At 54.7% G+C, this 13,444-nt stretch overlaps 2 protein-coding genes across 7 annotated transcripts in view; both read right to left on the bottom strand.

Annotated features, from left to right (window-relative positions):
• The window catches only part of ANO7 (anoctamin 7), a 16,161-nt gene extending 7,780 nt beyond the window's left edge, over nt 1–8,381 (bottom strand). Inside the window, exons 1-11 of the mRNA XM_006145246.3 lie at nt 5,960–8,381; nt 5,106–5,223; nt 3,976–4,103; nt 3,494–3,607; nt 3,282–3,418; nt 2,859–2,916; nt 2,673–2,783; nt 2,387–2,552; nt 2,215–2,305; nt 2,024–2,120; nt 1,760–1,903 (exon numbers count right to left, since the gene is read on the bottom strand). Coding sequence (XP_006145308.1) covers nt 1,760–1,903; nt 2,024–2,120; nt 2,215–2,305; nt 2,387–2,552; nt 2,673–2,783; nt 2,859–2,916; nt 3,282–3,418; nt 3,494–3,607; nt 3,976–4,103; nt 5,106–5,223; nt 5,960–6,022 — 1,227 coding nt within the window. The 5' untranslated portion in view covers nt 6,023–8,381. The remainder of the gene's footprint in view (nt 1–1,759; nt 1,904–2,023; nt 2,121–2,214; nt 2,306–2,386; nt 2,553–2,672; nt 2,784–2,858; nt 2,917–3,281; nt 3,419–3,493; nt 3,608–3,975; nt 4,104–5,105; nt 5,224–5,959) is intronic.
• Nucleotides 8,382–9,009: 628 nt separating this feature from the next.
• Nucleotides 9,010–13,444, bottom strand: part of CPLANE2 (ciliogenesis and planar polarity effector complex subunit 2) — an 8,747-nt gene continuing 4,312 nt past the window's right edge. For 4 of the 6 annotated variants that reach the window (XM_006145244.3, XM_006145242.3, XM_006145243.3 and 1 more), the window contains exons 3-6: nt 11,255–11,407; nt 10,623–10,759; nt 10,166–10,302; nt 9,010–9,941 (exon numbers count right to left, since the gene is read on the bottom strand). In XM_006145244.3, coding sequence (XP_006145306.1) covers nt 9,686–9,941; nt 10,166–10,302; nt 10,623–10,759; nt 11,255–11,407 — 683 coding nt within the window. In that variant the 3' untranslated portion in view covers nt 9,010–9,685. The remainder of the gene's footprint in view (nt 9,942–10,165; nt 10,303–10,622; nt 10,760–11,254; nt 11,408–13,444) is intronic. The other 2 variants (XM_006145245.3, XM_006145241.3) reach the window with 1 other exon arrangement.

Below are 13,444 nucleotides of genomic sequence, written 5' to 3'. Positions count from 1 at the left end.
TCTCGTTCTTTCTGGAAAGTGCATGGGCCCTATAGCAAAAAAAAAAAAAAAAAAAAAAAAACACAACTCTCAAAAAAAAAAAAAAGAATTACTGCGTTTAACTTTATTTATTTATTTATTTAAATCTGACCACAGAGGGACAGAGCAAGAGCAAGAGAGAGGAGAAGTGAGAAAGCAAGCCGCCAGGTCCAGGACTCAAACTGTGGTTGGCCATGTGGGAGTCCAGTGCTCTCAACCACCATGCCGCCTGCTGGCCCCAAATAAAATAATTCTTACTAAAAAAAAAGAGAGAACATGGTGCTAAGTAAGGGGACATTGGAGAGGAAGCATTCCAGGGAAGGGACAGTGTATAAAAAGGCAGGGTCACTCTTTTTAGTCACTTGAGTTGTGTGCTGCACTCTCCACGGGGTACCATTGACATTAACTTTGCCACCTTGATGGTCTCTGCTTTTTCAGTGCTCCAACACTTGTTTTTTGTTTTTGTTTTTTCTTTTTCCATAGCGTGTGTATGCTCTCCAAAGAGAAAGTCAGAAATCACCCCTTAGTGGGGATGGCCACGCCGCAATCCCTTCTCCATTGTCCTCTCAGGATTTGGGGCATGCATGCACACACACCCAGTGTGATTTTCACTCCAACTATGGTCGGCCATGTGGGAGTCCAGTGCCTTAACCACCACGCCACCTGCAGGCCCCCCCTGTTTAACCAATACCTTATATTACATGATTTCTGTTGAAATACCTTATCTGGATGTCAGTTTCTATAACCCTAACGTTTGAATGAGTCACATGGATGGCTGGACAGATGAGTAGGTGGAGAGACAGATTCGTAACTCGTAGATTCATTCAACAAACATTTATTAAGCACCTTCCAGAAAGACGGTTCTGGGCACTTGGGACACCACAGTCAACATTACACACAAGGACTCTGCTCTCATGGAGCTCACATTCTAGTGGCAGGAGACAGATCACAAACAAGTACACAAGGCAATATGGGGATAAATGCTGGGGTGAATGAAAACAGTGACAGGCAGCCTCTGGATCGGGTGCTCATGAAAGGCCTAAGAAGGTAACATCTGGACCTGAATGACAGTAGGCCATGCAAACCCTGGAGGAGGGAGATTTTAGCACAGAACAGCCATCCCCAAGGCCCTGGGGTAGAAATGACCTAACCCTAGTCAAGGAGCCAGTGGGGAAGAACTACCGAGGCCAGCTCACACAGGACCTTGTAGCCCCCTGTAGGGGCTGGGTGGTTTCCTGAGTGCACTGCACATGAGGGTAACACAGGATGTGACCTGTGTTTTCAGAATATGACTCTGGCAGCTGAGAATGGATTAAAGGGGGAGGCACAGGTGCAGGGAGACCTGCTGGGAGGTTACTGCAGTGGTCCAGGTGAGAGAAGGGTGGCCTGGACTGGGGTGCAGAGCTGGGGGTGTGGCAGCGGAGATAGAGAGAAACAAACAGACTCAGGATCGATGAGCAGGTGTTTGGATGGACAGATGGCTGGCTGGGTGAGTGGACTGCTTTTCCCTCTTGCCCTCTTCCAGGCAGGGTCTCTGTCTGGGGCCCAGTTGAACACCCTGGATATTCTCACCAAAATTTACATTGCCCTGATGTCAGGGGAGGGGGAAAAGTGGCTCAAAAAAAAGTGTGGAAGAAGCCAGATTTGGGTCCTAGGATGCTGGACCCCACAGTCTGAGCCCTTCCCAGCATGCCATCTGGCCTCTGAGAGGTCTGGGCCTAGAGGGCTGAGGGGACATCACCTCCTCATCCCGGAAGTCACTGCAGTCCCAGTGGTGGGCCAGCGTGGCGCTCTTGCGCTTCCAGTGCTCCAGGAAAGCCATGGCCCAGAAGGACATGAAGATGCTGAAGAACACAGTTCCTGGGTGGTCAAAGAGGTAGCCCAGCTGCCAGCGAGGGAGAGAGGGCACACTGCAGGGCCTATCCCAGTACTGCCCTGCCCAGCAGGCGGGGCCAGGCTGGGCCCCAAATACCTGCCCGTTTTCTTGCCCTTCTCCCTAGCTCACCTTGGCCATGGGGCAGATCTCGGAAATATTCCATGTGGCACAGGTATTGCAGAGCGGGCACATGAGGAAGGCACCTCCACTGGCACAGATCTCCTCTCTGTGGGCAGAGGGTGCCCTTGCTGAGAGGGCTTCCTCGCTGATCCTGACTCGGCCCACCCAGCCCATCCTCCAACCCTCCTGCAGCCACTCACGCTGGGGTATTGGTGCCCATAGTGACAAGCCCAGAGATAAAGATCAGAGTGCCCACTAGGGCGGCAGGCAGCAGCCAAGCTGTGTAGAAGCCTGAAGAGTGACAGAAACCTCATAAGCCGTCATCTCTGTACTCAAGCCCAGCTCCCAGCCCCCAGCACCAACCAGTCTCACCTAGCCAGGCAAAATAGATGGCCACCTTCTCCCCAAAGTACTCTCGTATGTGGTCCAGGGGCTGGTACTTGTGCCAGCGTCCCCAGCAAGCCCAGTATGAGTACAGCAATTGGCGAGGGTTCAGATCTGCACCAGGCACCTGGTACCCAGGCAGTTCAAAGGGGCCCTGGGGTGTGAAGAAGGGAGGGTGGCAGGGAAGTTGGAGAATTCTCTCCTGGTGCCGCAGCGGTGCCGCAGCTGTGCCGCGTTGTCAGGCCTGGGACAGCTGCGCTCAGGACAGCTCTACCTCATGCAGTGGGAAGGCTGCAGTGAAGACGCCCTCGGCCAGCAGGCGGGCAATGCCCATTTCTGCATGTTTCCGCTTCCCATAGACTGTGCGGGCCAGGATCTCTGCCACCTGCCAGGTAGGAGCCGTGGCATCAGTTCTGTCCCTTTGAGGTCCCATCTGGACTCTCCCCAGTAGCCTTCTCACCACTTGGTGCCTCTGCGTGTTGGAGAAGTAGGAGTCGTGGGAATCACTGCCCAGAAATCTGTGAGCAGAGCAGGGGTCAGAAGCCCAGTCCTCTGCCCAATCGGAAACCTCTATCTCTTAGCTAGGGACACGGAGGTGAGGTGCGCCAGCTGCAAATAGCAGACAGTGTAATTGCCCTCACAGCTCAGCCTGGGCTGGGCGAGTCCCGTGGAGAGATGAGCATCTGAGGCAGACTGAGCAGATGGGAATGTAGGGGGAGGGACTAGGACACGGCCAGGGCTCCCGGTTGCAGAAAGGACAGGGCCAGAGCCCTAAAGTGCCCTAAAGCGCCTGTCAAAGAGCAAGGACTGGGCTGCGGCTGCAGCGGGCATCTCGTCCCTCCTCAGACAGGTCTTGCCCACTGTGAGGCGCCCTGCTCCTCACCTGTCCATTTTGGAGCGGCGGAAGGAGCACGTGTAGAAGTCCAAAGGCTTGTTAGGCACGTGCTGTTGCAGAGGGTTCGGCAGGCGCAGGCGCCGCAGCAGTTCCGCAGAGCCATCCGAGTCGGGGTTGGGCCTGGCCTTGGTCGGTCAGGAGCAGGATCACCGGCTACACTCCGCCCCCAGGGTGACCCTTCCCGCCCCCACCCCTCCTACCTGCAGCGGCGCGCGCAGGCTCAGTTCCTCGGCGTAGAACACCAGCAATTCCCAGGGCGCGCTCAGCTTGGCGAAGTGCACCGAGCGGGCGCCGCGCTCCGTTTGGCTATGCTCCTGGGGGCCGGGATCTCAAGGGAGCCCGGATCCCCGAACCCCTCCCCTTACTATCCCTGTTCAGAGCGCGGGCTCTTGCTGCCTTCAAAAGCGGGTTTCCTGGCGCTCTGACACACGTTTGAAACTCAAACGAGGGGAATTTCAGAGGTGGAGACCGACGCGGAGCGGGCCGGCGTCCTAGAGCGACTGACCTTTCCCTTTGGTTAACCTTTCCCGGTTAACCATCGCAGCCCCTCTGTGGGGCCAACCACTATCAAACCCCTTTTTCAGATGAGGTGCAGAAGTTTTCGCAGGTCACAGAGCTAGTTAAGGGAGTGCGCGTCGGCCTCCGAGACCCGAGCCCGTGCAACCCGCCCCGCCACGCTCACCTCCTCGAGGAGCAGCCCCGCTGCGCGCAGGTTCCGCTGGAACTTAGCCCGCCAGCGCCGCTGCAGGAGTCGCTGCCGGCCGGCCCGCCGCGGGGGTCGCAGCTTCTCCTCCCACACAAGCACGAAGTCTGTCCCATCGCAGGGGCGGGTGTGTGGGGCGCACAGTTAGCAACCGTGTGCCCCACCCTGTCCTACGTCTCTCCTTGGTGGGAGTGGGCTCTAGGTGTATCATTTCCACTAACGCCAGAATTAAAGGAAAGTTGCACCAGAAGGAGGAAAGGTTAGGGTTAGCTGAAGGTGGAACCGCCGACTGCAGGAAGTCAGGGAAGGGTCGGCCGGTTGTGTAGTGGTAAGGCTAGATCCTACCTGGACCCGCAGCTTGAAAGACATGCCAGCGGCCTCTGAGTGAGTGCCCAAAATTCAGAGGAGAATGAAGGCGCAGGGATTGCAGAGACGTCATACCCCGGAGGGTCCTTTCTCACTCTCCCTCTCTCCCCACCCAACCCAGCACACACTCTTTATAGCAAGTTTTAAAATAATAATAATGATAATAATGGGGGGGGGTTAAAAAGAGAGAGAGAGAAAAAAATACTAGTATTCTTTGAGGAAGAAAGATGATTTAAAGGAACGTCTCTCCTTGGTGGGAGTGGGCTCTAGGTGTATCATTTCCACTAACGCCAGAATTAAAGGAAAGTTGCACCAGAAGGAGGAAAGGTTAGGGTTAGCTGAAGGTGGAACCGCCGACTGCAGGAAGTCAGGGAAGGGTCGGCCGGTTGTGTAGTGGTAAGGCTAGATCCTACCTGGACCCGCAGCTTGAAAGACATGCCAGCGGCCTCTGAGTGAGTGCCCAAAATTCAGAGGAGAATGAAGGCGCAGGGATTGCAGAGACGTCATACCCCGGAGGGTCCTTTCTCACTCTCCCTCTCTCCCCACCCAACCCAGCACACACTCTTTATAGCAAGTTTTAAAATAATAATAATGATAATAATGGGGGGGGGTTAAAAAGAGAGAGAGAGAAAAAATACTAGTATTCTTTGAGGAAGAAAGATGATTTAAAGGAGGGACCAGGATTTAGCTACTCTGGTCAAGGAGGTGACTTGGGGATGAGTCGAGACTGGCCCAAGTCTCACCGATTTTGGTTTTCCCATCTCGGAAAAAGTTGCCTCTGGAGTCCTGGGCGTTAATGCGGCTGCGGGAGGCACATGTGCGGTCGTTGTCTGGGTCCTTGTCCCTGGTGCCATCGCCGTACTAGATGCGATAGGCACCGGGGTGAGGGTGCCAGGAGCTTCTCAACCGCCCAGCTGGGCTGGCCCTCCCTCCGCCCACCAGCCCGCCCAGCAATGGCTAAATATAAAGTGTAACAATGGAGGCGCTCTCGGTGCTATCCTGGTGCTCCTTCCTCTCCATTACTCTCAGCTCAAGAACCACCCACTGCCATATTAGGAGGACGATGATAATAGCCAGCATTTATTGGGCCCTTGAAGGCTGCACCAGGTGCTAAACATTTAAGCGCACTTACACCTCAGGACTCTTAAGAAATGGGAGCTACTGTTACCTCCACTTCACAGATGTGGCAACCGCCCATGAGATGCACAGTGAGCAACCTAAGGTCACTCAGTTTTCTTTGCTGTCCTCCCCACGACCCCCTAAGCCTCAGTCCCTTCCCTTCCTCCTAGGATCCACACCTTCCTTTTAGAATAGAGTCCAAACCAGCTCCTTCCTGCCCTCTTCCCCATGGTCTAGTCTCTGGGTCTGAGGTCCCAGAGAAGGCTGGGACTCCATCCTAACCTACCCCCATCAGTCCTTCAGAATTTGCCTCCACATTGTCCTGGACTCTGAGTTTTTACCCATCCCCAAATTCTGGGCACAGATCTCACCCCCAGTTCTGGGCCTGGCATGTGGGGGTCCTGGCTGGCACCAGGCTGCCCAGGAAGTAAGGAGCGCTAGGTCATGACCAGCAAGCCCCTTCCCACCCTGTACTCACCCAAGGTCCCTGGGGCCGGCTCAACAGCCTCTGCAGTTCTGTCTCCTGCATCCCCTTCCTCATTCTGGAGCCAGACCTTGCCAGGGTCCTCCTTATTGCCCAAAAGGCTGGAGCTCCTGCTGGCAGCAGGCAGGGTACCAGCCAAGTGTGGCCCTGGGCTGGGGGGGAGGGGCATGAGAGGCCAGCGCCGTATTTCTCCTCCTAGGGGCTGCTGTGAGTGTGGGGGAGGAAAAGCAGAGAACCACGTGGGAGCCTGTGAGGGGCGGACTCAGAAGGGAGGGGAGGAGAGGGCTCAGAGCACCAGGGCTGCTTCCTGGCACCATGACTTTTGGCAAAAGCCTATCCATAGGGAAGGGACTTGGGACTCCCTGAGAGCCAGTCCCCGTGTGCGGAAGGATGAGGAGACTGGGACAAACACCACCAGGGCAGGGCTTGCTCCTACTCTTGGGGAAGACAGCAAATCCAAGTCCAGAGTTTCAGGGCCCTGGGTCCACCCCCTGGGGCATACCCGCCAGCCCTTTCTTCCAGGAGTGTCAGGACCCAAGCAGCAGGCTAGCGAGTCTGCGGTGTTTGCTTGCTTCTGAGTCGGTTAGGTTTAGCCTAATGGTGGGACTTCTGGCACCAACATGAGGAAGTGGCTTCCTGGTGACCTGTTCACACTCCAGAGAGGCAGTCTCTGCCTCCAAGGCCCTAAGAAAATAACCTTTACCTCCAGCCAGATTCCCTCCCTGGACAACGTAATCTGTGGGGAATCCGTGCAAAATGAAATTGTGGACCCTTGTTCCCAAAGTACTAAGAAGTCCGAGACTGCCAACAGCAAAGCTTTAAGCCAGGCAAAGGCCCCTCTGACTGCCGGGCACTGTGACAGCACAGGTCACAGCCCATGAAGTCTCTTTTCACCCTCTGTCCACAGGGCCTGCCCAGAGACAACCTGTCCGGGAAGCACACGCCTCAGCTTCTAGAAGAATTAAGGCTCTGCAGCAAGCTCCTCCCTCTCACTTCTGCACTTTGAGGGAGGCCTCCAGTGCTGGGGGCGGCCTACTGAATACCACTGTGGCAGTGGGGCTGGCGTGGAGGAGCTGAGGAAGCAGACCTGGCTCGGCTAGAACCAGGCTCTCTGAGCTGCAGCCCCATGGCTGTCTCCTCTTTGTTCTTGCCCAGGGACTCAGGAGGGAACTGTTCACCTCCGGTTCAGAAGCAGTTGGGTGAAGGATCAGCTTTCTCATCAGGGTGGTGCTAACCAGGAGAAAGCCAGGGGAAGGATCTGGGCTATTCCTCCAGAGAGCCTTCCAGTTCGTGGCTGACTCAGTGCCCCAGAGGGATGGGAAGCCGCCTTTCCCGGGAAGTGGATGCCGGTAACTGGCTGGGATGACACGGTGCTGAGTATCTGCACTGGAGGGTCACGGCCAGGCCCAGGGCTGCCTTCACCTGGTCATTCTCCCACACTTTGCTGCTGCCCAGGTAAGGGAGGTCCACTGGAGTCAGGACAGATGGGGAAAGTCTGGCAGGGGGCTGAGGGCTCCAGCGGGGAAGCCCACAGTCCATGAGTGTGAATGGCCTCATGGGGCTCTGGGACTCCCCAGGGATATTCCTTTTTGGGGTAGGTCTAGCTCTGAGCCTGAGCTGGGGGTAAAAAGGTGCTGAAATCAGTCCTTTCTCTGGCCCAGGCCCTGGAAGTGCCAGGGTGGACAGACTGGCAGTGGGCACAGATATGCACGCAGTGTTCTCAAGTATGCGTGTCAGAGGTGTACTTATGAGAAGGGTGCGTGTGCACCCGTGAGAACAGTGCACACAGGCCTCCCTTGTGAGCCAGGAGTACCCATGTGGTGTGTGTGAGCATGTGATCATGCCGGGTGCGTGTGAGCTATGCAGACCTGCCAGGGCTGCTTTCTCAAGAGGGGGCTTCAGGGGACAACTGGTTTGGGGATTGCTATACTTGGGGACTCTAGGGCCCTCCTGGTTGGGTCGGACTCAGGCCAGACCTTAGTCCAGGGGTCCATCTCTGGGGTTGGGCAAGGTATCAAGGGTGAGAGAATAAAGGCCCCTCCCACAGCCCCTTCCCCTCACCCCTACCTCAGCCTGCTCATGCAGGTCTAGCTCCTGTCCTTGCTGGCTGCCACAGGGTAGAGCTACCTGTCAGGCCAACTCACCCTTAAACTCACCTGGCATGGTCCTTGGCCCTGTCCAGGGCTGCTTTCTGATTTCCTGTCCTAAGGGCAGACTGACAGATTCCTGATCACAAAAGGCACTGCAGAGTGAACTGCTCACCCGCTGGACACAAGGGTAGACAGCTCTTCCCAGCCTTCCCTGCAGCTTCGTGTGACCAGGTGGCTGGTGCTGGCCAATGGAATGTGGGCCCACCACCCTAGGCCTGGTCCATAGAATCTTCCTGGGTGGGGCTGGCAGGTGTCATGGTGGTTAAGGCTGCTGGACCACATGGCCAACCATGGTTCAAGTCCCGGACCTAGAGGCTTTCTCACTTTCCCTCTTTCTCTCTCTCTGAAAATATTAGAATAATAATAATAAATAAAGTTAAATAAAATAATTCTTTATCTTTTTTTTTTTTCCTTTGGAGAGGTTTTTGCTATAGGGCGCGTGCGCTCGCCAGACAGAGAGAGAGAGAGACAGACAGACAGAAAGCAAGAAATCACCCCCCGGGGGGAATGGCCATGCTGCAATCTTTTCTCTTCCTTTCTCCTCTCAGGATCTTGGGCATGCACGCACACATGCCCGGCATGAGTATAAGACACTGGGTCAACCACGGTTGACTACATGGGAGTCCAGCTACATAGCCATTACGCCAACTCCTGGTTCCAAAATAATTCTTAAACAAACAAACAAACAAACAAACAACTCTACTGTAAAAAAAAAGAAAAGAAACCTCCTAGATGACTCTCCCTGACATTCATTCCATCCGCTGACTGGATGTTGATACCCCAGGGCTAGATCGTAGGGCATGGGTCTCTGAATGAGTGCATGGAGCCCAGCTGCCATACCCACCTTCGCCCCTCCTGAGTGAGCTCTAAGCAAGAAAACACACTTTCACAGCCTTAACCGCTGAGATTTCCAGGTTTATGTGTTACAACAGATGGTGCTTCCTCAACTGATAGAGGTGCTTGATTGAAGTCACTTGAGGTCCAGGGCCCTGCTGAGGCACCCAGTCACCCTCCCTTGGTGTCACCAGAGTGGGGAGGGCAATGAGAAGGGAGAGGAGATGTCTGAACTCCGGGTCCCTTCCCCAGAGCCCAGTGCCCACTCCCGACCCTCACTGCCATGAACGCTGCCAAGAAAGGGTTGCTCCAGCAGGAGCCTTCTCGGGTCATGTCCTCCCTGACCAGACATCACTGGCTAGCCTTCGAGGTGGGATCAGTATTTCTGCTAGGCCCAGCCTCTGGCACAGGTGGCAACATACCGAACTGCCGTGCTGGAAGCCACATGGCCGACCATGGTTTGGGTTCCTCACTGACCTGAAACACACCAGGCAGGTGTGCCCAAAATCCTGATAACTAGCGGGCTGGAGGAAGGAGATTATGGAGGTGAGGGTGACTGTCTTGTTCTCTGTCTTTCTCATGTGTGTGGCTGTATATCGACTATCATGAATAAAATAGATACACTTAAAAAAAAAAAGTCTGTCTCAGCCTTAGGCCCTAGGTCCTGCCTTCCAACCTGGGTTACCTAAGGGAGGTAGTGGAGATTACAGATGCCCATTTGGGATGCCACCAGCCCTCAGCCAGGGGTGTTCTCTGGGGGTGGGGGCTTGGGAAGCAGACCAGCTGCCACCTGGTCCTGGTGCCACAGCTGCTCAGCAAGGCCATTGAGCACGTGGGCGATATCAGCCAGCCCAGCCCTCCCATCCAGCGTGTGGCCATCAGCCAGCCGCCGCCCTGGTACACTCTTCACCCGCAGGAGGGGCAGCTCCCAGGCCTGCCGGAAGGCTGTGAGGTCACGCTCGGGCACATCCGTGTGCATGTACTGGTCAAATCTAGAGGTGGGTCAAGGAGCCTGGTGGGACTTCAGCTCACCCCCCATCAGACCCAGCTTCCCCTCTTCCCTGGAGCCCCACGCCCAGTGTCTAGGGCAGGCCCCGCTGTACCCTTTAACAAAAAGCTCACAGCTGAACCTCTCAGAGGGGCAGAGGCAGGGTCCTAACCCTCTTGCCTTGTCAAAGGTGGCCTCTGAAAGTCCCACGAGCCACCCTAAGGATACTTGGAGCCGATGACCATCCTGACGACACCAGGGGCTTCACCTGCCACAAGGGCCAGCTGTGCAGGGAGGTCTTCAAAGGAGGCACGGTCGGTGAAGGAGAAGAGGAAGAGGAAGGCGTCTGTTTTCTCCTGGCAAGCCTGGAGGTGGAGAGGCACACAAGCACACAAACACTGGGCTAGACCCTCCTATCGCTACAGGGCCCTGGGAAGTATCAGTAACAATCTCTCCTTTCACAGACTGGGAAACTGAGACCCAGAGCAGGGAGCGGCTGGTCCTAGGGCAGATTCGGGCTGGGCTGAGACCCAGTCCTCAGTGCTAGCTCAGAGTTCTACTGCCCAGGGCCGTGCCCTCAGGTCATTCATGCCCGACCGGCAGACAAGTCAGGCCTGGCTCAGACATCTGTACTCAGAAGCACCCCTCAGATTACCAGCCCCTTCTGGAGCCCACTCAGGCCCACCTGCCTGCTCACCGGCAGCATGTGATCAAACTTCTTGAGTGCAGACTCCCCACAGTCCCAGAACTCAAAGCGGAACATGACGACACGGTCGCTGGCCTGCAGCTTGGCTGGCCAAAATACAACGGTGGTCTGGATGCCTGAGGAGGGTCGGAGTTAGCAATTTAGCTTGGGAGAGGCAGAGGTAGAGAGGGGTGGGAGGCCAGGAAGGAACAGGACTGGTGGAGCCCTTGTCTGATTGGCAAAGCACAGTCCCTGACCTGGGAGGGTGAGATCCGGGGGAAACAGGGACCTGCCCTGGAGGAGCCTCAGTCAGGAAGATGCAGCCCTAGCCATGACAAAGCAGCATAATTCATGGGTACAGGGAGACCCCAAGGTCCTGGGGCACTGCAGGATGCTACACTGTGATGGGCCAATCAGCATTCAGTGAAAGAAACAGAAGACTAGTGTCTCCTGAGCACCTGCCTTGTGCCAGCCTGGTGTTGGGCATGTCACCACCACTGCTGGGACAGAGGAGCCAATGCAGGCTCAGTGAAGCGATGTGACTTCCCAAGGGCACAGAGTGAGGGGCAGAGTGAGCCAGGTTCTTTCCTTCACCCTAGGGAAGGATGGGCAAAGGGTTGGGGCCCACTCACCTGTAGTTTCGTGGTGCACCACGGGCACCTCCAGGCCAGCCAGCTTGGCCACCAGCGCTGTCTTGCCCACACCACTCTTCCCAGACACGAAGATCTTGTAGCTGGCAGTGTCGATGGCCACAGGAGGGGGCAGCACTGGCCGCTCAAGCAGCCCTGGTCAAGGAGGGAGCCAGGTGAGGGCAGGGGGGTCAATCCTGCACTCGTCCCTTCAACCTTGTGTCGGACAGTCTCATCTTAAGGACTTCCTCAGGACTAACCATGGTTCTCAGTACTCACCCCAGCTTGACAGAGGCCTGGGACACAAAGAGGCTGGCCTAAGTGCCTCTTTCTAATAGCCAGAGGGCACCGGCGCTGGCCAGAGAGAGAGACAGACAGAGGGATAAAGCGCCCCCTAGTGGGGCATGGTTACACTGCAATCCCTGCTCCTCCATTTCTCTATGTGGCTAGGATTTTGCTACACTGCAATCCCTGCTCCTCCATTTCTCCATGTGGCTAGGATTTTGTGCACACGTGCACACACACGTGCACACACACACCCAGCATGTCTTTCAAGTTGCTGGGCCTGAAATTTTAACTATGTTTGGCCACATGGGATTTGGCTGCCTTATCCACCAGGCCACGGAGCCAGCCCTATGCAATTGGGTCATTGGAAAAGTCATGACATGTTTTTGCATAGAAAAATATCCGATAATTTCTAAGAAAAAAAAATCAGATTGTTCACACACTTAGTCCTCAGCCATCATTAGTATTAAATAGCTCGAGCCCAACCCTCACATGTATGAGATATCAATGTGAAGTTCCTAAGATTATATGAAAGATCCTATCACACGCAATGTCTTGTGTGAAAACTCTAAGAGTTTGGATCTCAAATCTCAGAGAACCGTAGCTCTGAAACCTGTTAGTCCCTTGTTACTCACAGTGTGTCTCATGGACTGGCAGCACCAGCGTCCCCTAGGAGCTGGGGCTGGTTTGGAAACAGACCCAGTGGGCCAGGTTGGCATGGTGCTTGAAGCAAGTGGGTCCCACGTGGCCAACTGTGCAGTTTGAGTCCCAGACCCAGCGGCTGGAAAAATGGGTGGGCACATGTGTGCGCAAGTCCAAAATCGCAAAAGGAGGAACAGAGGGAGGAAAGGGGTTGCGGTGTGACCGTGCCCTGTAGGCAGTGCTTTCTCCTTCAGTGGCTCTCTCCAGCAAGTGGCACGCCCTCTGGCATAAAAGAAAAAAATAAAATAAAACAGACTCAGCTCTCTTAGACCAACTGGATCAGAATCTACATTTCTTTGTTAGTTGGTTTGTTTACTTGATTTTTTTTTTTAGATTTTTTTTTGCTATAGGGCACATGTGTTCACCAGAAAGACAGAGAGAGACAGAAAGCGAGAAATCATCCCCCGGGGGGACGGCCATGCCGCAATCCCTTCCCCTCCATTCTCCTCTAGGGATCTTGGGCACACACACATATGCGCCCAGCGTGAGTTTAAGCCACTGGGTCTGGGACTAGAACTGCGGTCGACTACATGGGAACCCAGCGACATAGCCATTACGCCAATTGCTGGTCCCATTTGCTTGATTTTTAAAAAAGAATTATTTAATTTTTATTTACTGTCATTATTATTTTTAATTTTCTACAGGGCACATGAGCTCAGCAGAGAGAAACAGAGAGACAGAGACAAAGGTAAAGTGAGAAAGCAAGCCTCCAGGTTCGGGATTTGAACCACAGTCCAAAACTTAACTACCACAGCACAGGCTGGCCCCATGTTAGCTTGATTTTTAGTTATCAGAGGGCCCATGCACTCACTAGAGAGAGACAGAAAGAGGGAGGAAGAAAGCACTCCCAAATAGGGCACGGTCAAGCCACAATCCCTTCTTCTTCACTTCTCCGCTCTGTCAAGATTCGAGGCACACATACACACATGCGCTGTTTTTCAAGTCACTGGGTCTGGGACTCAAACTGTACTGTTGGTCATTTAAGATCTGGCTCTCTCTCTTTTTTAAAGAATTACTATTTAACTATCTATTTTTTTAGAGGTTTTTGCTATAGGGCGCGTGCGCTCGCCAGACAGACAGAGAGAGACAGAGAGACAGAAAGCGTGAAATCACCCCCCAGGGGGGATGGCCACGCCGCAATCCCTTCTCCTCCATTCTCCTCTTGGGATCTTGGGCACGCACACACGCACCCGGCGTGAGTTTTAA

Source organism: Tupaia chinensis, unplaced genomic scaffold (genome assembly GCF_000334495.1).
Source record: "Tupaia chinensis unplaced genomic scaffold, TupChi_1.0 Scaffold000146_1, whole genome shotgun sequence".
In the NCBI taxonomy this organism is placed as follows: Eukaryota; Metazoa; Chordata; class Mammalia; order Scandentia; family Tupaiidae; genus Tupaia; species Tupaia belangeri.
The sequence above is the reverse complement of the archived record's forward strand: the minus strand, read 5'-3'. Positions and strand labels throughout refer to the sequence as shown.